The sequence below is a fragment of the Pieris rapae genome, chromosome 3 (genome assembly GCF_905147795.1).
Source record: "Pieris rapae chromosome 3, ilPieRapa1.1, whole genome shotgun sequence".
Taxonomy (NCBI): Eukaryota; Metazoa; Arthropoda; class Insecta; order Lepidoptera; family Pieridae; genus Pieris; species Pieris rapae.
In genome coordinates, this window is record NC_059511.1 from 6,914,413 (window position 1) to 6,941,954 (window position 27,542).

At 33.1% G+C, this 27,542-nt stretch overlaps 1 protein-coding gene and 1 long non-coding RNA gene across 4 annotated transcripts; one reads left to right on the forward strand and one right to left on the reverse strand.

Moving 5' to 3' along the window:
- The first annotated feature begins 204 nt into the window (after window positions 1–204).
- On the forward strand, window positions 205–9,215 carry LOC110993152 (baculoviral IAP repeat-containing protein 7). 2 transcript variants are annotated; one of them, XM_045634494.1, is made up of 11 exons: window positions 205–1,196; window positions 1,605–1,747; window positions 2,005–2,142; window positions 3,071–3,275; window positions 3,661–3,819; window positions 4,763–4,840; window positions 5,092–5,194; window positions 5,717–5,861; window positions 5,938–6,151; window positions 6,465–6,598; window positions 7,084–9,215. In XM_045634494.1, the coding sequence occupies exons 1-10, from the start codon at window positions 798–800 to the stop codon at window positions 6,585–6,587; spliced, it is 1,707 nt and encodes a 568-aa protein (XP_045490450.1). In that variant the 5' UTR covers window positions 205–797; the 3' UTR covers window positions 6,588–6,598; window positions 7,084–9,215. The 2 variants fall into 2 exon arrangements, with proteins under 2 accessions (XP_045490450.1, XP_022114975.2); XM_022259283.2 differs by having other exon boundaries at window positions 208–1,196; window positions 3,068–3,275.
- On the reverse strand, window positions 978–19,463 carry LOC110993168. Of its 2 annotated transcripts, XR_002600177.2 has the most exons (4): window positions 14,837–16,828; window positions 3,113–3,258; window positions 2,091–2,134; window positions 978–1,063 (listed from the first exon to the last, which is right to left on the reverse strand). It is a non-coding gene; the product is annotated as an uncharacterized LOC110993168 (long non-coding RNA). The 2 variants fall into 2 exon arrangements; XR_006751277.1 differs by having other exon boundaries at window positions 2,091–3,258; window positions 14,837–19,463.
- Between the last annotated feature and the right edge of the window lie 8,079 nt (window positions 19,464–27,542).

Here is a 27,542-nt window from a genome sequence, read left to right on the forward strand (position 1 = left end):
TTACTCCAAAAATATCGTCATAATATTTATGGGCGAGTCGGGGCCCGCTGCCCGGCGCTACCCGCGTAACCTGTCGTGCTATTTTAGTGACATGTTTGACAATCTTTCCGCAGAATTTTTCCAGCTGCGATCTGTGCTCAAGCAACATGTCGGATAGCCCATCCCGGGATACTCTCATGGCGATCTCGAGCTCTAGATCGCACCTCGCCCTTTCAAAAGTAGCACAGTCAACAAGTAAATGAACCACCGTTTGGTCGGTTCTGTCGGTCGTCACAGTCGCACGCGGGGGTGACTTCAGTTTGAGTCTGTGTAAATAGTGTCCCAAATCCCCATGGCCAGTCAGGACCTGCACCATGTGACGTGCAAAACGCCTTGTCTTTAAAGATTCACTTTTTGAGTTAATTATTTTTACCCTAACTAAAGGCGTAATAAATTCATTGTAACAGTGACATTTATAATTGTCATCTGCCATGTGCGATATGTCAATTGTAATAGTTTAGTTACTAGTTAGACTTAGTATTGTAGTGTTATTGATCATAAAAATAGATGGCTAGCAAATTAACCAAAATAATACATTAACTAATTACTCTTTAGTTTTGCTAATTGTTATTTTCTTCTGCGTTTACTAAATTTTAGATATTTCATTGATACATCGCTTAACTGTTGAACAGCTCTTCGAATAAAACGAATACTTCTAAATGTATTCAGGAATTGATAAGTTCTCATGTTTTATTTAAATTTTTATTTAAATATATATCTATATCAACAGATTCAATTGAATATCACGTCGAATCAACATGAATATAGAGGCAAACAGGCTTAGTACCTTTACTAACTGGCCTTCGTCAGCTCCTGTTGATCCAATAAGAATAGCCCGAGCTGGATTTTTCTACACAAGTAATGGAACTGAGGTTGAATGTTTTAGCTGTGGTGGAAAGATTTCTGAGTGGAATTATGGTGATCAAGTTATGGGGCGTCACCGTATGATGGATCCCAATTGTTTGTTTGTTGTATCACCCCATCTATCTGGAAATGTTCCTTCTGTAGTTAATCCAGCATATACCTTAAGAAGTGAAGAGAGTAGTTCATCAAGACCTGTAGATATATCTGTTACCCCTATGCAATATGAATTAACTCAAGATGATCTTATGTATAGAAGTGATGCTCTAAGACTACTTTCATATGTTAATTGGGATGTAAGTAAATAATTGTCATAATTGTTTACTTATTACTGTAGGTTATAAATGGTTGTGTAAAGTTTAAATTTAATCTGGTTACTATTAAGTGCTGAAGTATTGCATCATCTCTCTATCTTCTATACATATATAACAATTACGAAAAACCAGTGTCTGTAAGCAGAGAGCATACCCAATCATATACAACAGTAACCACAAAATGCAATCATTGAATAAATTAATAAGCCAATACATCCACATCTCTATCAGAATTATGTGGAATTAAAATGTTACAAGAAAAGCAGATTAAAAAAGTTTATCTGCTATGTGTAAGAGTAGATGAAGATATTTTTCGATCAAATTTAATAATAACTGAATTAAAAAATTAAATGTGGTTATAAAAAATTGTAATTTAATGAACTTTTTTAGGACTCATCTTTTTCACGAGAAGCACTAGTGAATGCTGGTTTTTATCATGCTGGCGGTGGGCGTCTGCGATGTGCTTGGTGTGGTGGTGAATTGAGATCATTAACTAATATGGGATTAGAATCACCTCTTGAGATACACCAGATGTAATCAATTATTTTAATTTTATATATATATGAAGCAAGGGTGAATAAAAAACTACCTTCAGTAGAGTCACCTACATTCAACACTATTAATTATTTAAGTAAATAAAAATAAAAAATTGTATTATATTGTACTGTGTAATATGAACTCTTAAGTATTGCTTGCCATTTCAGGAGAAATTAAAAAATTTCATTACATGTTGTTTTTTCAAATAGTATAATAATTTCAAATATGCAGTTTAATAAATATAAATTTACAGGTATTTCCCAATGTGTGAATTTGTAACTAGAAGAGCGAGAATAGATAATGTTAATATAGAGATATCAGAAAACATACATGACTTACCAGAGTTCAGAGTTGATACTCCTCAACCACAGGGCACAATACCTCTGCAAACGTAAGTAATAGAAAAGATACTATTTGATATACAATGTATGTGTATTATATAAGTTGAGCAAATTCCTGAGGATGGAAAGAATGTACTCTGTGTGTGGGATACAGAGCATAGATATTATATATGATATATGTTACTAATAAAAGTCTATTGATGAAAGAATTTACAAAATCAATATGGTAATTCCAGATGTTTCGATTATCTTACTTAGCAGACATACAAACATAAACAGAATGTCAGCAAACAAAGCAATATCTTATTTATATTGTATATTAACTATTTCAAGGTCCAGGTTAATCCAATGTCTATAGTTTATCATGTAGGTTAAAGTTTCAGTGAGTTAGTTATTTCTTGTCTACTAAATGATATCAATAATATCTTATATATGAGATTTATATAGGTATATTTTACATTAATCAAAAACAAGGGCTCTTGTATTTCATTAATGTAATTTTATGATCCCATATCAGTTTTGTTTAGAACTTTACAATTTTTAAAACATTTAATAAGATTAAATTTTGAGCATCTGTATGTATGACACTTGTAGTTTATTACATTAGTCAATATACTTTAGAGTTACTTTTATTTAGTTTACTATTGTTGTGAAATGTCATAACAATTCAATAAGAGGCATTACTATGTTCATAATATTACCAATATTTTAAAGCAAGAATGTAAAGTAAGTAAGCCTTGTGTATGACATTCAAATGCATTGTATTTCCAAGCCTCAAACCTCTGAACAGGACCATTAGCATATATAATTTCTGTTTTGGAATGCATTCATTTTTTTTATAATATAAAAACCCCCATGATTCACCACAAACAACGACTACAAATATAAAAGGTTTTAAACTTAATAATGGTATATATTAAATATAAATTTCTTAAACATTTCTCATAGTTCTTTCATATGCTGTGTAACTTTCAGAAGTGGAGCGGAACATAATGAGCAAGTAGTAGCAGCTGGAAGTACCTGGAGAGATCTGGGAGTTGTTAGCGGAGGAGCTAGGCATCCTACAAAGGCCTCTTTGGCAGCCCGAATGGCAAGTTTTGATTGCAACTGGCCCCAAGATCGGCCTCAAGCACCTTGCTCATTAGCTGAAGCTGGCTTTTTCTATACTGGATTAGAAGATCAGGTATGTTTGAAAAATTTTTAAAACAAAATTACTTTAGTGCTAGGTAGTAAATATCTTCTGTTTTATAATATAAATATAAATTATGTAATGTATTGTGGTAAATTTAGTAACAGTAATAGAAATACCTAATAAATAATTATTTTTGTAAAATAACATATATTTGACAATTTGCATTTTGCAAAACGCTCCTTTGACAACTGACTGCCTGCCTTGACTGCCTTTTTTATTCTATCAATCATTCTCTTTGATATACTTTCCATTATACTCTAGTAAGTAAAGACTTTATTATGTTTTAATATGTATAAAAAAATCGTTTTAGGCAGACAAGCAGACATTCAGGCACGTCACATGTATAATACCACTTTTTTATTTTTATTTTATCTAGGTTCGTTGTTTTTATTGTGACGGTGGTCTGGGTAAATGGGAGGCGGGCGATATACCGTGGCGAGAGCACGCGCGTTGGTTTCCACAATGCGGATACGTGTTACTCGTTAAAGGACAGCAGTTCGTTGATACGGCCCGTAGCAGTAACTCACGACGGACGGTAAGTTAAAATTAACCGTTATGCACAAGCTTATTATCAAATTCTTAATCATTAGGAACTTTTTTAAGGTTTCCAGGGATTTCTTTAAATAACAAAAAAAATCTTTGTTATTTTAAATTAAATTGAACTACTTATCAAATATATAATACAATCATAAAATCAGTATTGGCCTAGAGGCTTTATCGTAGGACTCTCATACTTGACATCTCATGTACCCTGCTGTGCACTAATAACCTTTGTCTGGCATGTCTTACATGCAAAAAAAAACACTTGTCAGCAAAAGGCTAATTCTTACATATCTATGAAAAAAAATTGTCAAAGAAACGGATAATCCAAGAGCGCTGTACCTCCACTAGATTATTATTATTTACGAAAGTTATTAGCTCTGTTTTGTTTACTTTTTTAATGTTTGTGTGACAGTAACACTGTACTAAAAGTTTGACGATCATGTGTGGTCATTACGATCACACATAATTTTTTTTTTAACTTTAAATCACATTTTATGTTCAAAATATACTTATTACATTTGTTGCTAACCGAAACTGATGTACATAATAATATCAAGCCTTTATCCACATCGTATTTTCATATTATATAGTCAAATAAATATGTGTATATACCATTTTTATTTTTTGTCGACATTATCAAATTATTGCATAATTGTATACTCATACATATATTTGTATAATTACATAATTAATAATAATTTCAAGTTACAAATATAGAATAGAATCATGGAGTCGGAGTAATCTCGGTATATTGTCATTTTCATTTATACTTAAATCGTGGTTTCATATTTCTGGTCAAAAATTTGTTCCTGACTTTCTCTTTCTCCCTTTGAACTTCTCGTTCGGGTTCATCATCGTTGTCACATTTTCTCCCTCTTACTGTGTTATTAAAACTGATGTAAGACATTCAAATTATTTCTATATTTTAATTTCAGGTGTCATCAGCTGAACGTGGCATACTAACTTCAGGACCCCGTAATGCTTCTATAAACTTTCCGGTTACTGAAAGTCAGGTAATTATTTTTAAGTTAATCATCAGGCAGGATGCTCATATGATGTTTAATGTATTGTTTGTGGACTCAAATTGCTAGAAGGCTCCTTTGAGAAAAGAACAATACCAATTGTTAAGAAGCCGGCAACGCACTCGCGAGCCTTCTCTGAATGTCTATGGACGGTGGTATCACTGATCATCAGATGAGCCACCAGCCCGTTTTTTCGCCTGATAAATAAAAAAAATCTTTTCGTAATGATAAAGTGTTTTTAGATAGAGAATTGTATGGAAAGCAATGCGGCGGCTGATGCCCTTGGAGCCGGTTTGGATGCAGCGCGAGTCAGACGGGCTATTGTTAGACGGTTGCAGGCCACAGGTCAGTATTTCTAATATATAAAATTCTTGTGTCACGGGCTTATTAACCGAACTCCTCCGAAACGGCTCGACCGATTCTCATGAAATTTTGTGTGCGTATTGGGTAGGTCTGAGAATCGAACAACATGTATTTTTCATCCCCCTAAATGTTAAGGGTGGTCCACCCCTAAATTTTTTTATTTATTTTTTAGACAAAATTTTTCGTTTTTATTTTTTTACGATACACCATACAAAAATACATGCAACCCTAAATTTTCACCCCTCTACAATCATCCCTTATGTTTTTTTTTGTTAATTATAAACTTTAATTTTTAAAAAAACTAAATTGAATCACCTTCCTAAAAGTTATAGATCACTGATGTGCAATCATTTAAAGTTATGTGATTAAATTTTTAAAGGTAAGTTTGACACCAATTCTAAATAACTTAACTTACCTAAACCTTTACTAACTAAAAATAATCTATTATGCGTATTTCATGTTGCATTTTTTTTAACCTCGTCGTTATTTTATTGTAATTTTTAGGATCGCCATTTCCGAATTCCGAGTCGTTGATAGATGCTGTTCTGGATGATCAGTTGAACGAAGAAGCCTGGAGTACGGTCTCCAGTCAGCGATTTGCTAGGGACATACTCGCTGAGACACTGCGAGTCTTTGATACAAGAGCTAGGTATGTTTTTTTATTCTATTTTTTATTCTACTTGTTATTAATATTATCTTTACATAAATATTTCTTCTATTTTCAGGGCCCTACACCTGGATGAAGACAGGTCCGACAGCAGGCAGTCTTCCGAGAGCTCTTCAGCATCACCCCTACCAGAACAGCCTCGACCAATTAAATTAATAAATTCAGAGAAGGAAAGACCAAAGACACCAGTTGAAAAGAAAGAGATGACCTTGGAGGAAGAAAATCGACAGTTAAAGGAAGCCAGACTATGCAAAGTGTGTATGGATAATGAGGTAAGGAATAAGTTTTTTGTTTTAATTAAATAAAGCAATATTTTTTTATTTAATTCTTTTTGTAAAAATCAGTAGAAATTATAATAAATTATAGGGAAGGCAACGAGCGGCCTTAGTTTTTCAGCGATCATTTCAGGCATATTTTAACCTCTAAAGTTTTTATCCCTAGACCTAAAAATTCTTCTTAACTTCTTAACATTGGATTTCACTAAAGATTAAGATTTTCGAAATGTGTATTAAATAATTTTAAAGCTAATATTACAATTGATAAGAGCTCATCAGTCAAATGTATACGAAAGATGTGTATGCGCAGGTCAGCATGGTATTCCTGCCATGCGGTCATTTAGTGTCCTGTGGCATGTGCAGTACGGCCCTAACATCATGCCCCTTATGCCGTGCCTCGGTTAAGGCGCTCGTCAGGGCCTACTTCGCCTGACAACCCACCAGGTGATGCGAGACAATTATAATAATTAATTTGTTTTAAGCCTATACAGGGTGTTCCAAAACCGACGACATGCGAAATTGCATTTAATCTCTATTTTTTTTTTTTGACGTTTATGAGTGTACATTTTGTTACATATATTAATTAATTATTTTTGACTTTGACTCTAAAACAATAATATTTATGTAATAGACGGGAGTTCGCCATTTTTTTTTAATAATTTTTAATACTGAGTGTGCTTGGTGGATCGTTACCATGGTAACAAAGCAACAATCTTTAGTTCATGTTTTCAAATAATTTTGTGGTTTTATTAGGCTAATAATGTACCGTGTGTATATGTAAAAATAGAATAATTTTTATTTATATATTTTAAACTTATGGATACTGTGAAGCAGAAATGATGTCACAGAGCGTATTTTTTTATTTAAAATATATTTTTGGATAACAATGTAGGTTATCATTTTACTGATTAAAAAATGTTTTATTACAGCACGAATACCTTATTTTGCCGACGCTACTTGAGCTTGCAACCAAACCACGATAGCACATTGTCGTTATTATTAAAATATTTATTTTAATATATGTGATAGTTGATATTAATTAAGTTTATAATTGTTTAAAATGTTTGACGAAATATTCTGACGTGAAATATGGTATACTATAAGTAATAATTAATGTATGTATCATGTGATTGCTGTCTGAAGAAGATTTTCGAAATATGGCGCATTATATAATTAACTTTTTATGTGAATAAATTTTTTAGTATTATAAAAACATATGATTAAGAACAAAACTTTCCAAATAAAATAGTTTTTTTAACAAAGCAAATTACCGTTAAATACATGGTATTAATTCTACTTAAGACTTTTGTCATAACTGTTAATTTTACGGTAAAATATATACTTATTAATTACATTGTCTAAACATATAATGGGATGTGGCCGGTCTTATAAAATTATTGCATGTACACTGTTTCATTTATGTTTGAAATAAAATTTTACATAATTAATTATGAAATTCCAAAATCTACGTAGATTGTAAAATTTGAAACACCTTTGTAGTTGAATTAATTGGATCTTTGTTTATGTTGTAATAAATCAATCAAATATGTATCTGATCTTATCATTAACTTTATATTGTATTTTTTATAATCATTCAATGACTCATTTGATGACGTGTTTAAAATTCTTTTTTTTTTTTTTCCTTTGGCTCTAACACTGTTTGTGCATTAGCCAGCGTCAAGTATGGGATATTTAAAATTCTTAAATTCAGATTTGATACACCGATTATAGATAATATTTTTTTTATAGTTGTCAAGTGTTGCCATTTATTTGCTTTTTAAACATACCAGCTATAGTCTACTTATCGTTTAGTATCACATCCGTACTTTACGCATTTGATTTGACATACGCTAGACATGGCTAAATTTCGACTCTGAATGGGTATAGACTTCGCTCGTCTGGTAGTTAAGATTATTGTTTGATTTCTAAATATCATCTGCTAAAACATTGCTATTCTTAAATAAATTCAGAGACTATTTTAATAGGTGTTTAAGTGTCTCAGAATGTTTGTGTATAATTAACATCTTGTTTGCGATTAGCAGAACGAACAATGTTGGGAATACTGTTTCCAAAATATATATTTTATAAAAAATGCAATATGAAGTTTCGTTTTCTAGCGTTAGAAGTCTAGAAGTATAAAATCATTTTTCTCGACGATATTTGACTATTGACTCCGATTATAACACCGAGATATGTTTTGAAATATGAGATGTTTTTGTGGATTGTTACAAATGTCTGTCAATTAAATGTGTAATAGTACGACTGACAAATCAAGATACATAAGAGATATTTTTAATGTCTTCTATTAAGGGAAATCATTAAGATATGTCTAAAAAATATATTGACATTAGAAAATAATGTCATTTAAAATGTCATATTGCCTAACATCGCAAGTCCGTAGTGTCACTCAACAATATTGATACTTGATAACATTTTATAGATTTTACTTATTTGCAATTGTACTGTAAACACATATAATTGACAGTCTACCTATATAAAAAAAATTTCTTGAGTTTTTTTAATATGGGCCTAATATAAACTAGACTTCTTGACCAATCATGTATAAATACTTGGCGAAATTGCATTAGTTAATTATATTGATAATTGTTTGTGATATGGGATCGTTATCAATAAGCGGAGTGGATTCATGGTGATTTCACTTTACATATACGAGAAGAATAGAGCGAACAAAACTCACTAAACTGTAATCCAAACCTTATTACTTGTGTATTAAAGCTGATTTTTCATTGTCATAAGTTGGTGATGTCTGACGATGACGTTTTCCAAGGGTCCTAGTATGTAAAAATGAACAAAAACGTCTTTTTCAGTATAAACATTATTATTTCTTGAGATTTCAAATATGAATTGCACTACACATTGCGAATTCATGATAGCACATTTACTTGGATGTTTTATTCCGTTCCGCTTTTGTTGATTCGTTTCAAATGCAATTTAAGTCAAGGTTTTCAGTAATAAGTGTGTAGAGTATATTGTTATTGTGTTATGATAAGGATCTGACTTTGTCGAAATATATTGGTGGACTGAATTGTTCACTTAGTTATACTGCGTTTTATTTCGTGTACCATTCGTATAAAGAAATCTGCGCAACATTTTTGAAAGATCTGCAACACTTGTAAACCTTCTGGCACACTTAACATTTGGTGAACCTGCCCATTTGCCCCTTTTCTATAAAAATATATCAATATTTTTTTATGGAATCTCGCTGTTGGCCTTAAGGGGCCTATACAGCCCAGCTCGGGCTGTTTTGGCGAGAGTATCTTGGGCTGAATGGGTATTTTTTCCGCAACTAGCGCAAGGGCGTCTCTTGTGAACACGAACCTCGGCTTGCGCCGTCGCGGGGTGATCAATCGCCAAAAATATCAAAATCAATCCATAAAGTTTTAACAGATTTTACAAAATGAAAGCAGATTTTAATAACTAAAAAAAACCGTTACCGATAGCTATACTTAGAAGTTTAAAACAAAAACACGAATTATTTCCCTAACAATAAATAATGATCTATACTACGATTAACTTATTTTAATACAATGTCTTATGTTTGAATATGGATGATATCGTGATGAGGACAGGAAGTAAGTGTAAAGGGAAAATCGTGAACTCCTAATTTCATAGGATAATACATTCAAAATGCGTGCGCGTTATTGACTTAGGGCCTGTTTCACAATGTATGGATAAAGTGTCAAATAGCTATGCAACACATAAATTATTCGAAAGATAAAAGTTCCAAATAAGATACTTCGAATTTCATGACGTATAGCGCTATCTGACAGTCGTGAAACGCAAAAATACTATTTATCCTACCAATAAGTAATAAATAGCTTATTTGGAACTTATCCGGACATTGTGAAACAGGCCCTTAAAATTTCAATTCTGTCGTGGACATAATTGTACATCGGCTTTATGTCGATTGTTTATTTTGGCTTTCATGGAACATACAAGTCTATTAGACGCTTTGTGTGATTTTATATACATATTTCATGCAAAAAACTTCACCTTTGATCTGATCAAGTATCGGAACGATGATAAACAAGTATGATTTAAAACAAAGTGTTGTCATTTAATATTTAACTACATTTGTAGTGTGTTGTGACGTAAGATCCTAAATCGTACTAATGAGCACCCAATTTCCTGTATTTCATCAGATTTGTTTTAATTACCAAACGGCTGTAAAACGAAAGTTCAAACGTCCATCATCAAAGGCAAGAGCGATTTAGGAAAATTGGTTCCGATACTTGGTCAGATCAAAGGTGACTTTTTTTAGGAAATATAAGTACACGGCGCCCGACGTCTGGACCAGAATAAACCGAGATCATGTTCAGAAATATCTCAGACGACGCAACTAATGCTTTTGGAAACATTATTTATATAAAGCTTCACGCGGAAAAGCTAGACTGTTACACAAATCACACTTATTCATTCATAATTTAGGTAGTTTTGCAAGAAAGCAAAGTTTACTAGGCATTGAATTGTTTAGTCACGCTTCAATCCCTGGAACTATATAATGCATTTCTCATAAGGTCGCAAGCTTTTCTATATAATATAGTATGTGTAGCTACTTAATTTCTATAAAAAATATGAGATTTAATAATACATCATAGTATAGTAAGTAGTAATTGCGACGCATGCAAATTACACGTAGTTCTCTCAATATTCGTAACCGTATGATGTTGCAGCCTTGGGATGGCGCAAAATCTCAACATTTAAGGTTGTATAGCAATCAGTCCCGCTATTGGAAGTTAGAAGGAAGAGTACGGTACTGATGTTATGTTCGGTGTTAGAAGGGGCCTTGAAATTGCAAACAACTTCAAGAAATTGAAAAACTACCAACTAGAAGGTTTGAACATTTATAACAAAAATTAAAGATAAACAATGTATACAATCATGACAAAAACAAAGTCGCTAGTGATGGGCTCTACCCATTTCGACTCTACGCATTTATCAACTCACAAATATAGCAAATAATAATATTACACTGGCCGTAGTTACCTACAGCCATGTAGGTATAACACAACAACACCCCCCCTTAAATATCCCCAAGTGTTTTTAACTTAAACATGACTAATTGTATTAAAATGCAATGTATAATTAATCGCTCATAGGATGTTTATGATGAAAATGACTTACGGAATTGTTTCTTGTAAACAAAAGATGACTAAAGCGTTTAACTTGCGCTATCTAAATAGAGCACATATCATTTTGATTAATGTCACGGAATAAATAAGAGACCTTTGGACGGCTTGGATGTAAATATTTACTGTACCCACTTTCCTTATTATAGATTCCTCCGATTGCATCTGTTTTTTTATGTAGGTGATCTCATTGACATTAAACATATTGATTTTTTTATCTAAGACATACCGTTTTGCTTACGATAAATATTTTAATTTATTTTAATGTACCGTAACAGGAGGAAAATTGTCAATTAGAGAGAAATTTCCATAATGAAGAGCCGAGTTGAAACGCATGACTTTTAGGGTTTCACGCTTAAACCATCACGAACACTGCTCTTTGATGATCCATATATATTATTTATTAAATATATCTTAACATAACGAAATTTAGTTTACAGATCGAAAATATTGAATTTATGTTCACCTAAACATTTTAAATCGAGTTACTTCTTCTAATAGATGGCGCCATGGCGGTCTCCGTCCATTTATAGCATAATTTAAGGCCAACGGAATTAGAAAATAATAAAGTTGTCATTTTGAAAATCTACCGAAATGTTAGCTATATGTAATAAGAACACGAAATTAAGATTAATTTTGCGTAATTATTCTCTATAAGTTTCTAAAGGTGTATATAGCATTTATTGAAGTATTAAAGTGAAGAGTTTAGTTCAGTTATGATTTTACATTTACTTATAGGAAATAGCCTTACACTGTATTAGGAATGTTAGGAATGATGAGGTCGAGATGTTCCCACAGATCCACTCTCTGATAAAGGAAGCAGGAAGACAGACTTGTTGAGCAAGTAATCAGTTAACACTTAGTCATTTTTATTTGTAAGATCGTGCTTTCGTCGCACATGTTCAATATTTTTTATAACAGGGCATAAACAAGAGGAAATAATTCTGCAAATAATCGGTTCTGTCGAAAGGCAAGAAAACATAATAAGAAATTTGACTATATAGAAAATTCTATCACACAAAATTATCTAAATTATAATAACAAATTAATAAAATTACTAAAAAAAAGATGAAACATAGTATAAAATTTAATTAAATTTATTTAATTTAATTGTATTTTTTATAAATTAAAAATATTTTTTAATTTATAAAAAATATTTTTTTATAAATTAAATTGCTTAAGTCAAATTCACATTATTATTGTCACTACACTCTTTCATTTTACGTGTTGTTTTTCATGAATGTTTGGAAATCACCATCAAAGTTGTGGTTTGCCGACGCCATATTGACAGTTTTAATAGTTTCTGATTTTGTTTAAATTAACAGTCAACAGGCTAGGCAAGTAATGAAACGTCATTAATGCAAGTTATAAATCCAAGTCATTTGCCTAACTGTTGATCAACTGACTGAACATTTTTCAGGCCGTTAGTTAAACGGCTAGGCTGTTAATTGAACGGCTGATTAAGCTAGTTGGCTGCGACATATATATATATATATATTTACAGATTAGATATAAGAAAATGACGCCATCTAATTCTAGCAATATTGACGTTTCTATGGAATTGTAATATGACATTTCCTTTCGGAGCGATTAAAACAGGAAAAGTTTATTAGTCGCTTCCATTGGAACCAGGTGATACATTTTAAAGTTGTTTTTCTGTATAATATTCCATCGTATTAAGTGTTGGAAGTTGGAACTAGCGAACAAGCGTTTTTTTTTTATTTGTATATAATCATATAGTGTAAGTTGTACAAAGGGTACTTACAAATATGTGTATTTTAAATATGTATTAAGCACCTGCGCGCATCCTGTTATGTTTAAATAGGAATGCGCGTTGCACGAACAAACATACATACTAAAATGTATCAAATATATATTTCTGCATTGCTATTACAAAAACAGCTCATAATACTTTTAGATATCATAATTTCCTACGGACAGAGGCCAGTAAAATTCTATTAAGTAACCACAAAGGCAAATATAGTCTTTGGTTACCAAATTTTGTAAATATCCCTTACTTTAAGGCATTAAAATAGGCATTAAATGCTATGCTACCTAAATAAACAAGAGAATTTGCTAAATATTTTTTATTAATAGAATGTTAAACGGTCCTAAATACCTTGTGAGTTTAATCGTTATGTCAGTACCTAATTAAATTAGCCATGAACTCGATTTCCTCTTTGAATTGAGATCATGGCTGTTGATTAAGGGAAACTAGCTGATGTCTTTTATAAAAGAGTTAGATAGATATATTGAGTTAAATATTTCAATGTAATTAAAACACTATAATGCAATTAATTCCAAGTTTCAATAAGACGTAACATGTATCTGATAAAAACTCTTCTCCTAACACCTTATTTGAGTTTGAGATAATATTCTTAATAAAACTTTGTTCTAAGTAATAAAGAGTGCATTGAATAAGGGAATAAACTCGGGACTTCAATGGATAATGGTGGCGTGGACTTTGATCGGTGCCTCGCTTAACATTCCGACCGCTAGATGGCGATACCCGTTCGACAACATTAAGTTGACCAATCTAAGCGGCGAACGATGACTCAGCAATAGGTTTTAATTAAATATAGGTGTATAGACGCGACGTCCTTGCAAGGCTGCATTTGCCTCTCTCCCCACCTACGTTACGTAAATCCTTGTATTAAATTATCAACGGAAAATGTCTATATAAGGATTTCTTATGATTACTAGTTCTAGCTAGTTAGCTAATGACCGGATTACGCTTTTGATATCCGGTGCAGTAAGTTAATTAAATCTTATTACAGACATATTTAATTTGTTTCCCTTTTAAGGCTTTTACCATTTCACAGTTTTAACGAATCATAGTGTAAATTGTATTAAAGGCGTGTTTATGAAAAACTATTATAAAGTTATTCTTTAACAAAAAAAATTCTTATATTCTTTGTCTTGCTAACTTTGACGAGTATTATGTAGATCTCACTTTTCTAAGTTATTTAGCTTTTATTAATTACTTTCCCCTGGAAAATTATTAATTATCGATTTGAGTAAATTAATGGAAACTCAATTCCTTTTTTTTTAGCATGCATGCAAAGCATTTATTTTACCATGTCCGTTTTTAAGGGTACCTAGTTACGTATGTTATATTGGTTATTTTAGCAATAAAAATGGGTTTCGAAGAAGGCTGTTCAGTAATACGTGCATTACAAAAGGATTTAGTGATATCACAGTGGCGCCATCTGTCTCATTGAATTTAAAGACTGCGTGGGCGCCATGCACATGAGTCATAAGACACTCCTTATATTGCATCCCTACTAGGACTTAAGGTAAAGTACACTATCACGGCCCTTCCTTACCATTATTAATACATAGATTTATTTAGACTACGCTCCCTAATAGCAGCCAACTAATTTGTTTATATTTCAACAAGCTTTTACCCAAATCGTCGTTCATGTTAAATGAGATAGATTCTCCTTAACGATAAAGGATCATGAAACAATAAACAATACTCGCTGTTATTTGGGCTCATAAAAGCAAAAATTGGTGCATTAGAGTGACTTACCACCCTAGAGTTGATAGGATCTCGCTTGATTTGACATCACCTTGGCTAGCTCGTCTCACCAAATTTCCAGAACTTAGTCAATGTAAGACGCCACTATCGACATCTTTATATGTTCGCAGAGTAAGTTTAGAGTAGCGATATTGTGTAAGTATGTTTTATTTTTTTCCACATTATTATCTTATCACTATAATAACATCCGACAGATAATATATAAACAAAATTAATGTATATATGAATAATATAATAATAATATAATATGTGTCTTGGTCTATCTAAATGGTATATGCGGAAGGCAAAAAAAGCAAGGCTAAGCTGTTACCGTGGCCTGCCTCGGGCGATTGTTGGTGGCGCCGTGGGGTTTTAGTGGGTATGCACAGTGGCGAGTCCCACATAACCCTTCACCTTCAGACAATCGTGCCGCGGGAGGGTATGCGTAACGCATTTCCCCACGATAAAAAAAAACTAAATGGTATATAATGTCGAATATCCTAGAATACGATAATATATAGCTAGTAAATAATTTAATACCAAACAAGCTAGAGCTAACGTTTTTTTATAAAACTGGAACTATTTATTCAGCTGTTCTGAAATAGGGATGTTGCCCGTTGGTTAATAATTCCTTTATTCCATTTAACCGCTATCAGTTTGTACCCTGTAGGTCAGATAAATGCAATATCATGAACACTGAACATTCATATGGCATGTGGCTGATAACACAAGTATGACAAAACATATTTTTGTGGGAGTTTCGTACACAAATAATAAATTTTAATATGATATATATCATAATACTGGTATTATGAAAAATAATTTATATCCCATAATCTCTTAGATTCGATTGTGTTTGAAAATTCTATGAAGAATATTTAGAGTCATACAGGTTTTTTTTACAATCATAAGAACCTGTATGGCAAACGAAGTAACTTAAAAATTAAGATGGACATGTTCCCCGGATGGGGGTTGGTTGGGTACCACGGAGGCAGTTAGATGGAAGCTCCATGGATTGGTGAATCCCCGGCAGGCCAAAGTTACGATGGCTGGATGAGTATACGTATGTTAAGCCTACAAGCCATGCTAATTATGAACTTTAAGCAAAAGACAAATACACAGGACTGAAGGTTTTTACTCGACCAGGCCAAGGTTCGAAGGCGCCTAACATATGTTAGTGGTGACTACGGACAAAAACTCTTACAACTAATAATTTAGTCTTACATAAAACCCACAAACAATCAATTTTTTCTTGTTTTCTATAATCGGTAATATTCAATCCCGATTATAAAGAAAATAGGCAGGCAAAGACGGTAAGTGGATACCACGCCTAAAATATACCCATTTGCAGAGAGCAAGACCTCCAATTTTTGCCAAAGACGTATGTAAAGAATTCATCCATCCATTGTCTACAAGGTGTGAAAACCGATAATTAAATTGGTTTTTGAAATCCCAATGTAATCCAAGGCAAAAGGATATTACAATTCACGGGAACAAAGCAACCTCACTAGTGCTTAGAAAACACACATTTGACTTACAAATACTAATAATGTATCCGCTATTTATGCAAGTATTTCTAGTTCTTAAAGATGTAATGTTCGTAATTCAAGATGTATGTTACTACACTATATAAGTTCTACACAGCTACCAAACCAAAATGGCTACAGGAAAACTGTTGAGATTATTAGTATGTAGGATAGCGATAGTTGGGGCTCGGAATATCCCTGTTGATGTGATTCAACGCGTGACCATGCCTGCGCGTGCGCCTATCGGACATTGTTTCACCGACAATAGCTCAGCTGATGTCATCAAACACATGTGACATGCTTTAGAATCTATATACTAGAATGTGTATGACTTCTAGGATTTTTTTAATGACTTACGCAATTCTGTTACATTAAAAACGCGCGTTTATAACCCAATTGAATGATATAACCTACCAATTCCCTACCATTGACAGATACTACTAGATGAAGGTATGGTAACGTAGGTATTCTATCACAGAAGAAGGTTGTCAACATCACATTCAGAAAATAATCTAGATGTTGTTGGCATGCTGTTGTTAAACTCTAAAATATATATACCTATTACCTCAGCAACTTCAGTTATATTTTTTGACGTTTTTTTTAACTCTTGTAGAAATCTCTTCTCTCTTCTTCTAATCTCTTTTTATTTATGTTATTATAACAATATTTATTAATGATTATCTCATTTTTTCTCTTGAATTCCAAAGAACGATTCAATTAATTCTCGTTAAGTCATAAGTATAATTTAGATTTATTAACTCTTAGATGAGCCAAGTTTGTTTTTGTTTTCGCAACCCTTCTACCCCTAATTTTGTGTTAGTTACAATCTCATATTTTAAACCATTAAAGTGAGTTGTTACTCAGCATCAAACAAAGAGTTTTATTTAAACATGGCCACAGTTAAACCGTCACCATACTTTATTTAATTCGAGTGTATCTTCGCTTAAATTTCCAAATGTAGGTATCTAACATAATTCAATAATGTTCAACAAAGTTGCAAATTATTGAATAATTCTAGTTTTTAATGTAAACTTCATCATTAATTACACCACACTTTTAATTAGCCATTATTCCAAATTAGAAAATTAAACCTACTGAAACGTTATACATAAATCTAAGTTGAAAATGTGTACCTATCGGCATTACATAACACTGTTACACAAGAAATTAATCACGTAGACGGAAAATCGTGATGAAATTCGAGTTACACGAGGCTATATTAGCTCCAATGAATGGGCAATTGCTTGTTGCCCAAGAAGTCTTTAGTCTACCTTCCGCAACCAGTTGACGCAATGTTCTATGTAGGCACTCACATATTCACTAACTAAAGCTTTACGCAAATAGATAAGCCATAGAGATTAAGATAACACATTTCACAACTAGTGTAAAATGTCGCTATCTAAAGATACTTATATAAAACAAAGTGGCATTATCATATAGGTTCTTTGTTTAAAAATTCCAGATAAATACAATAATGTCTTAATAGTATATATTCTGACTGTCTGCTAAAACACAAAAAAGTAAAGAAAAGTATATATCGCACAAGACGTGTAAATTCAACTACTCTATAGCCATTTTGAATACGAACATATTCTTCGACTTTGAGCGTGCTTTATCCGCGTACACTGAGTAATATCAGCTGGAATTTCGAAGCAAGACTTGTGTTATTCCGACTACTTAGAAGTTGAAGTGGCTGGCGCCAATGACACGTCATACCACTATTTGCAATAACAACTTAAATAGCGAGAGAATAATGTTAATTCTATTTTAAGATTATACAATTATGGGCGTATAATAGACGACCTTTCCTACTACTTTGTTTTGATGTGTACATTGAACGGTATAGTACCTTCCGGTTAAATGAAGCTGCACAAAGTATTATGTTTTATATATATGTATTAGATTGTATATTTTCTTATACAAAAACGTTGATAATGGAAACGTCAGGCTAAGACATATGACATCCGGACCTAAAAGGTGGTACCGTGACTGTTTTTTTTAAGTTTAGAACACGGACCAGTAGGAGGTACATATATTTTGTCTATATGTTACAGATATCTATTCAAATCTAATAAAGCGGTAAAATGTCTAGCAGACTAGTCATCTTTTCTTTTCACTTTGTAAGTTCCAATCCGATTCTCAATAGTCTAAACTAAACTATGCATTCGCTAATATCAATCCATACATTTTTCCTCACTTTTACAAGTTTTTCTGTTTTTATAAAAGAACGGTTCAAAAAAATACTCTTTAGTTGGCGTGATAAGCTAACATATATTTTTTAGGAAAATCGTAAGCTTTTAATGGTAAAATAATTTTTGTAATAAGATAGATAATAAAGTTTTGTTTTCGGTTCACGGTTGTACCTTACACGTTTGTATTTAATCTAACATTAATAAAATTATATGTATACATTTTGTGTTTTGTTGTAAATATTTTATTTTCGTAAGGCTGAAAAAAAAATCAAAGGCTTATTGTTAAAAATAGCTTTAACGTTCAATACGTTGAAGAGAAATAATCGTGATTGTGCGTTTTGTAAAGTATGAATGATCAGGTAATAGTATGAATGGTTGCAGTCAAGACTCAGAGACATCCAATTAGGGCGCGTGCTTTTGTAATTAGTACGTAGGATGTTTAAAGACCTTAAAATTTCCACGAGACCATGAAGGTTATACAGAAGTGATATTATCCTTAAATTAAAACATATTTAGTATAAAAGGTAGATTTTATTTTAAGATACAATTTACATTTCTTTTTTTACAGTAAATAAGTTCATATCGAGTCATCGAACTTGCTTTGTTTAAACGAAATAAAACAAATATGCCAATTAAATGCCTATTATGTATTTGTCCTTGTGTCTGGAGTGTTAATTGAATAAATGATTTCTTTGATATAAATTGCATTAAATAGCAAATTATTCATAGTAGCATTGTGTGTAGAGAAAATAAACCTGTAGCTTTGTAATCACAGAACGAGTGTTTGTTCGTTATGACTGTGGGTGGTGAAACCTGCAGGTGTGTTATTTGAGATATGGAATGTATGTCTTAGTTTTGTTTGTCTTTGAGTCGTAGAACCTCAGATGAAAATTAAACACGTATGTTACTGTGATTTTTCTAACCACCGTTTTCTTTGGTATGGCCGCCGTTCGTATTAAGAATACATACAAATAATAAATAAAATAAATAAAAATATATAAAATACTTTTATTTTGGAACATAAGATCATCATAATATAATTTATTCCTCTTTATCTTATTCGGGATAAAAAAACCTATTGTAGGTACATACTTACTGTGTTATTTGTTTTCAGTGAAGACATTAAATGCTATAATTAATTATTATGAAAAGTCTAAACACTCGATGACGTCATCGACATACCAAAGAGTCAGAGTTGAGACAAGGCTTAACTTCATCTCCCATATGTCAAAATCACTGGAGTAAAGGGGTACGAAGCAGTCAAAAAATTATTAGAGTTAGACACGATACGGAACTCATATTTTGCTAAGACTCGCCTCCAAATCTTACAATAACCTGGTAATCATGTAAAAATAGAATGTCTTAAAATTCTATTAACTTAAGTAACCCTTAACCTATTATTAAAAGGCATTCGTAAACCATTAAAAAGTTACATAACGCAATAGAATACATTGTTATTAATTTTATTAAAGCCTTTGTTCAAAAATTGAAATAGAGGCAACCCTAATGATTATTAAGTCTGTTGACTACGCACTTCCGTCAGCAACTGTTCATATCCGCCGATAAACAAAGGGTCAAAGGGTTTCCGTTCACCACTTACCGCTTACATGCTATTTTAGTTGAAGATAATGGAGGAAGCCGTACATCCTTATTGGAGACCCGTTTTAATATTAAAATGGCTCAAATACTATAAATACTTAAACAGACACGTTTTTGTAACAATTAATTAACAGTCAATTAGTTGTACTGCGTCATATTATTGCAGGTTTTATTTCTACGTGCTTCTCGAATCTCAATATTAGTAATGTACCTACTTGGAAAAAATAAAGGGCTGCTTTTTGCTGCAAAGTATATTTAATTTTATCTTGTTTTGTGAACAGAATAGTGATCTGTATATAAGTATAGTAAGTATAAGTATTCTGCACAAAATAAATTTGTATAATAAACTAGCGGATCCGACAGACGTTGTCCTGTCTATACGTCTTTAATTTGAAAATTTCAAACTTTTTTTAATAAGCTAAAACATTCTGGACCATTTTGATGAAAATTATTATTCAAATGTTATGACACACAGCACATGGTCTACAATAACACAATGATAACAAAACTTTTTTTTAATTTGATCGCAGCGCTAACTGTCGGGACAGACTAAAATTAAAATTCGAATATTATTTAAAATTTGACAGTGCGATGGTAGCGCCGTCTGTCGGATCCAATGTAAAACATTCCAAAATCAACAACTACTAATTAATTAAAAAAAACATTGTCCAGCGGATAGAATTGTGAATCTAAACCATTCCCAGATCCCCTTGAACACACACAAAAAAAATCGTCAAAATCGGTCCAGTCGTTTGAGAGAAGTTCAGTCACATACACACAAGAAATATATATATTAAGATTTGTAATAGCAAAAGTAATAAACAGTATAAATATGTATTACTTCTATAAATGTGTGTGATGAGGCAATTAAGATATAGTATTACTAAAGATCTTTTCACATCGCTATGATAAACAAAGACAGCACAGCAGAATTATCGGTCACAAGATAGTTATGATCATAAAACATTATTATAAACTAATCCTATAGTAGATATATGTACTTATATCGAAGTCTATGCGACCAATATAAACTTTAGTTTATAAAAATGGAGAGGAAAAATACGTGACCATTTAAAAATATATCAGGGTTTACCCCAATTAACTGTATTAATGATCTGATATATTTAACGATGACCTGTTAGTAAACAAAATAGGAAAAAAGTTTGTTATGTATACTTACATTGTTTAAAGAAATTTTCCTTTGTTAGAATCTTGTCATATGAAGTTTGGGGAGCTTCGTCTATAAGTTTAAATACAAATTTTATTTTGTAAAATAATTATCCTTATAATTGCATGCAAAATATAATAAATAAGCGTTGTTTATCACGCATGAACAATTAAAACGCGGGTCGTTGAACTTGCCAACAATGCGTGCAATAGAATCTTTGTCCTTAAAAGAAGCCCTTACAAAATAAAGAGGTTGCTCTTTTAAGCAAGTACAATATACATTGTCAAAGAATATATTTTTATATCGGCATACATGTTTGTATATACAAACTTTTTTTTGACGCCAACAGAAGCAGCAGGTTGTCATTAGCGCATCTCATGTAGCTAAACTAAAAATCGGCTAATTGTAGGTCATTGTTTTTCGAGAATTGAAATCTTAGTTTCTGTTTAAAAGTGTAACTAAAGACTATTTTCTCTTGAAAATATAAGAATAAATTGTAGGAATAATGGAAAACTATATTTTTATCGCGGTATGTAGAGTATGCAATTGAGTACGAATATATTTTGATTAAATCCACCTTTCCGGCAAATATAACAATCCTTGACCAAATTTGGTCTAATCAAATTCATTAATATAATTCAGATAATTAAGTTTTCTTACATAAACTCTGGTTGGTTAAATTTAAAAAGAAGATTTAAGTTTAAATAATTGAAACTTTGATATGCCGCCACATTGTTAACAATGAAATGACTTTAGCTTGTATAGATGAGTATGTAATCGTTCACATATTCATCAAGCCAAGTCAGCTCTGAGATGAAAGCTTGACCGACTCGAAACAAGCTTAGATACTGCAAGTGACAAATGAGCTCACTATATCCCGCATTATTACCAAAGGCGTTATACAGCATGTAGTCTTGGTCATACGGCTGTCCGCAGACCTTCAAAATGTGTGAACAAACCAATACCACGCAACACTAGTCTTAAGGAAAGTGGCGAATGTCTCATTTTTGAGAATGATTCTTTGTTTATTAATTTACATTCAGTGTGTCTTGGTTCTAATCAATGTTAGATTAATTAATTAGTTATTATATGAGTAGATAGATCTACTCATATAAAATCGCATTATTTTGTTAATAAATAAATAGAAACAAGAATTGCTTGTTGGTAAAGTTCTTCAAAAAGAATTATATTAATCTAATTCTAACAAAAAATCCTTCTTGTTTTCAAAAATTCAAGCGAAAAGCCAAAACTCGCGTCTTTTTTCATACACTAACAAACACTCAATATAATAACTAAATTAAACGTCTGTTTTGACACATGACACATAATTCATTAACAATCTGAAAGAAATATATTATTATTAAGTACTCATATATTTTCAGACGAGGGATCGATAATTTAAAGAAATGCTTTTATAAACAGTGTGCTACAATTTCATGAATCAATTTGCACAGCTGCTTAAATGGACTAGATTATTAATGAATTATTAAAAGCAATTGATTGTCATTTTTCCAATTATGAATTTTGAACCATTCACCCAATTTATTCTATAACTCCGGCAGTAAACATTTGTAGCTTTAGTTGAAACAACTGACCTATGTTGAGTGAATATATAGATTAAATCAACAAGTGTGTGTTTTATAACAGAGGACAAACATTGCCCGAAGACTTGGAAATGCGTTAGAGCGCATCTTGAAGGACCAGGAGTTGCTTCGGCAAAAGTATTTGTGATTTCAATTTTTGAACAGGCTGTATATTAGAAAGAGATCACTTGGAAACATTGGAAACAATTATGCATGACAACGTCGTGATGACCACAAAAGTTCATTGTGGTAACCACCGTCATTTCTGCGGAGAACTATTTTAAAAATGGATTGCAATAAATAACTTACAAACAGTGAAAGTAATCCCAAGTCTGCAACATTGTAGATTCCGACAAACAATCGTTTTGAGATGTAATAATACAGTTCATAAATGGAACATTTTTTTTAATTGTTGACATTAAGTGATTTTGTTTTAGTAGTTGTCAGTCAGTTAGTTATATAGTCTCCTTTTATGGTATTATTTTCTAACAAAATGTTCGTTCTTTGCACATTAATGGTCTCCAACTTTCTAATTCAGACTCTAACATACGCCGATGACTTTGAGGATTTGACCTCTACTACAAACAATAATTTACTAACGCCATCTAGTCTAACAAAATAGTGAATAGTCTAACAAAACTACGTGAATACGAAACCAATTATTAGCTAAATATAAAAATTTACAAATAAATATTGGTCTAGAAAAAATGGTGGCTGCCAATTATTTAACTAGTACATACATGATTTTTTTACATGTTTAATTCGTTCTGAGGTTAAAACTTTTTAATGTCAGTATTGCTAAAATACCGAAACCGAGTCATCATCATCAGCTGACGATGGACTCTGATGGTTGGTACTGGATCTCGAGGATGGTAAGCAGCAGACATACCGTCATTGAGCTCGTTGTAATCAGCTCAGCGAGACGATACTAGAAATGTAACTAAATGAACCTGATGATGGACTCCGAAGGTGGGTACTGGGTCTCGAGGATGGCAAGCAGTAAACATACCGTCATTGAGCTCGTTGTAATCAGCTCAGCGAGACGATAATAAAAATGTGACTATATGAACCTGATGATGGACTCCGAAGGTGGGTACAGAGTCTCGAGGATGATAAGCATTTGACATACCATCATTGAGCTCGTTGTAATCAACTTAGCGAAACGATACTAGAAATGTGACTATATGAACCTGATGATGGACTCCGAAGGTGGATACTGAGTCTCGAGGATGGTAAACAGTAGACATACCGTCATTGAGCTCGTTGTAATCAGCTCAGCGAAACGATACTAGAAATGTGACTATATGAACCTGATGATGGACTCCGAAGGTGAGTAGTGGATCTCGAGGATGGTAAGCAGCAGACATACCGTCATTGAGCTCGTTGTAATCAGCTCAGCGAGACGATACTAGAAATGTGACTAAATGAACCTGATGATGGACTCCGAAGGTCGGTACTGGGTCTCGAGGATGGCAAGCAGTAAACATACCGTCATTGAGCTCGTTGTAATCAGTTCAGCGAGACGATAATAAAAATGTGACGATATGAACCTGATGATGGACTCCGAAGGTGGGTACAGAGTCACGAGGATGATAAGCATTTGACATACCATCATTGAGCTCGTTGTAATCAACTTAGCGAAACGATACTAGAAATGTGACTATATGAACCTGATGATGGACTCCGAAGGTGGATACTGAGTCTCGAGGATGGTAAACAGTAGACATACCGTCATTGAGCTCGTTGTAATCAGCTCAGCGAAACGATACTAGAAATGTGACTATATGAACCTGATGATGGACTCCGAAGGTGAGTAGTGGATCTCGAGGATGGTAAGCAGCAGACATACCGTCATTGAGCTCGTTGTAATCAGCTCAGCGAGACGATACTAGAAATGTGACTAAATGAACCTGATGATGGACTCCGAAGGTCGGTACTGGGTCTCGAGGATGGCAAGCAGTAAACATACCGTCATTGAGCTCGTTGTAATCAGTTCAGCGAGACGATAATAAAAATGTGACGATATGAACCTGATGATGGACTCCGAAGGTGGGTACAGAGTCACGAGGATGATAAGCATTTGACATACCATCATTGAGCTCCTTGTAATCAGCTCAGCGAGACGATACTAGAAATGTGACTATATGAACCTGATAATGGACTCCAAAGGTGGGTACTGGATCTCGAGGATGGTTAGCAGTAGACATACCGTCATTGAGCTCGTTGTAATCAGCTCAGCGAGACGATACTAGAAATGTGACTATATGAACTTATTAATATTTAATATTAAATAAATATTAGGTAATATTTACTATAATACCACTATATTTCTTTGAGTTTATTGAAAAAATAATCAATTTCAACGATTCGTCTTCCAGTTGAAATTTTAAATATTTTTCTTGGTTCTGAAACCTACGAGTGCAGCATGTTATATCTAAGCCCGAAAATGAAATCAGAGTCAATCAGACCCAGTACCCACCTTCGGAGTCCACCATCAGGTTCATATAACACATTTCTAGTATCGTCTCGCTGAGCTGATTACAACGAGCTCAATGACGGCATGTCTACTGCTTACCATCCTCGGGATCCGGTCCCCACCTTCGGAGACCATTATCAGGTTCATATAGTCAAATTTCTTGTATCGTCTCGCTCAGCTGATTACAACGAGCTCAATGACGGTATGTCTACTGTTTACCATCCTCGAGATCCGGTCCCCACCTTCGGAGACCATTATCAGGTTCATATAGTAAAATTTCTTGTATCGTCTCGCTGAGCTGATTACAACGAGCTCAATGACGGTATGTCTACTGTTTACCATCCTCGAGACTCAGTATCCACCTTCGGAGTCCATCATCAGGTTCATATAGTCACATTTCTAGTATCGTTTCGCTAAGCTGATTACAACGAGCTCAATGACGGTATGTCTACTGCTTACCATCCTCGAGATCCAGTACCCACCTTCGGAGTTCATCATCAGGTTCATATAGTCACATTTCTAGTATCGTCTTGCTGAGCTGATTACAACGAGCTCAATGACGGCATGTCTACTGCTTACTATCCTCGAGATCCGGTCCCCACCTTCGGAGACCATTATCAGGTTCATATAGTCAAATTTCTTGTATCGTCTCGCTGAGCTGATTACAACGAGCTCAATGACGGTATGTCTACTGTTTACCATCCTCGAGACTCAGTATCCACCTTCGGAGTCCATCATCAGGTTCATATAGTCACATTTCTAGTATCGTTTCGCTAAGCTGATTACAACGAGCTCAATGATGGTATGTCAAATGCTTATCATCCTCGAGACTCTGTACCCACCTTCGGAGTCCATCATCAGGTTCATATAGTCACATTTTTAGTATCGTCTCGCTGAGCTGATTACAACGAGCTCAATGACGGTATGTTTACTGCTTGCCATCCTCGAGACCCAGTACCCACCTTCGGAGTCCATCATCAGGTTCATTTAGTCACATTTCTAGTATCGTCTCGCTGAGCTGATTACAACGAGCTCAATGACGGTATGTCTACTGCTTACCATCCTCGAGATCCAGTACCCACTTTCAGATTCCATCAGGTATCAGGTTCAGCAACTTATTTTACTTGGTTGTACAAGTTGCACTTGAAACTTGACAACTCTAAATTTGAGTTTTGTTTGGGTAGGTACTTATATACATATACTTATAACATACAATAATTTCCGAAGTTCATGTCCTCGCCTCACTTGATATTTCTTTTTATATTTTGGCATTTCTAAAAAAATCCGCGGGTAAAAACTAAAATACGCAAATATTTAATTATTATTGGCTTCTACACACAAGCGTAGTCCTCCCGTCGCAAAGCGTTGAGGTGGACTGAAGACAAGCCGCATGCAGGGCTCGCGGGTGTGAAATTGCGGAGGGAAGCCCATTGCGCTTGAGTTTATTTACCTTTTATTACTTTCCATGCCCAGGAAACGAATTAATACAAATTTTTTTTTATCAAAATAATAATATATGCTATATCTAATAATACGTGTAAGATTAAAATAAATCGCATAAACCGTTTTGGAGCGAATTTGTAATTTATGTCTAATCTACGGTTCGATGGTAAATTTTTTTTTGGGAAATTGGTATTGCTTTTATCTTTTTTGATTTTATCAATCGATACAGTAAGCTTCAACCCACAATATATATTTTTTTCAAATGCATATGAGCGACAGTTCTTCCAACAATTTAATTTAAACTAGGGCTAGTTGACCGATTTGAGCACTGTTCAAGCCTTCAGAACCGTGTTTGTTGTATTGCTTAAACCAAGAAACCTATCCTTCGTTAAAAGCTTAAAGCTTTCCATTAAATAGGGTTTCATTAGAAAATACCGTAGGAACATTCTTAAAACAGGGATTAGCAAAGCACTAACAATAATCATATTTTATGGTAATTTAAGCTGTCTGGTTGGTTTAAATTAGAAATTAACTTTACTTCAAGTAGTACTAAAGTTCTGTTTTATGTGCTGCCCTCTAGCAGATGCGAATTTAATTAGTTATGTGTAAACCTAGTGAGAACTTATCTTTCCTGTATTCCTAAATAAAATATGTTATTTGAATGTTTTTAAAACGCTTCTTTTACAATCGTGATGAAGCAATTTATTTTCTGTGATATAATCATAGACTTT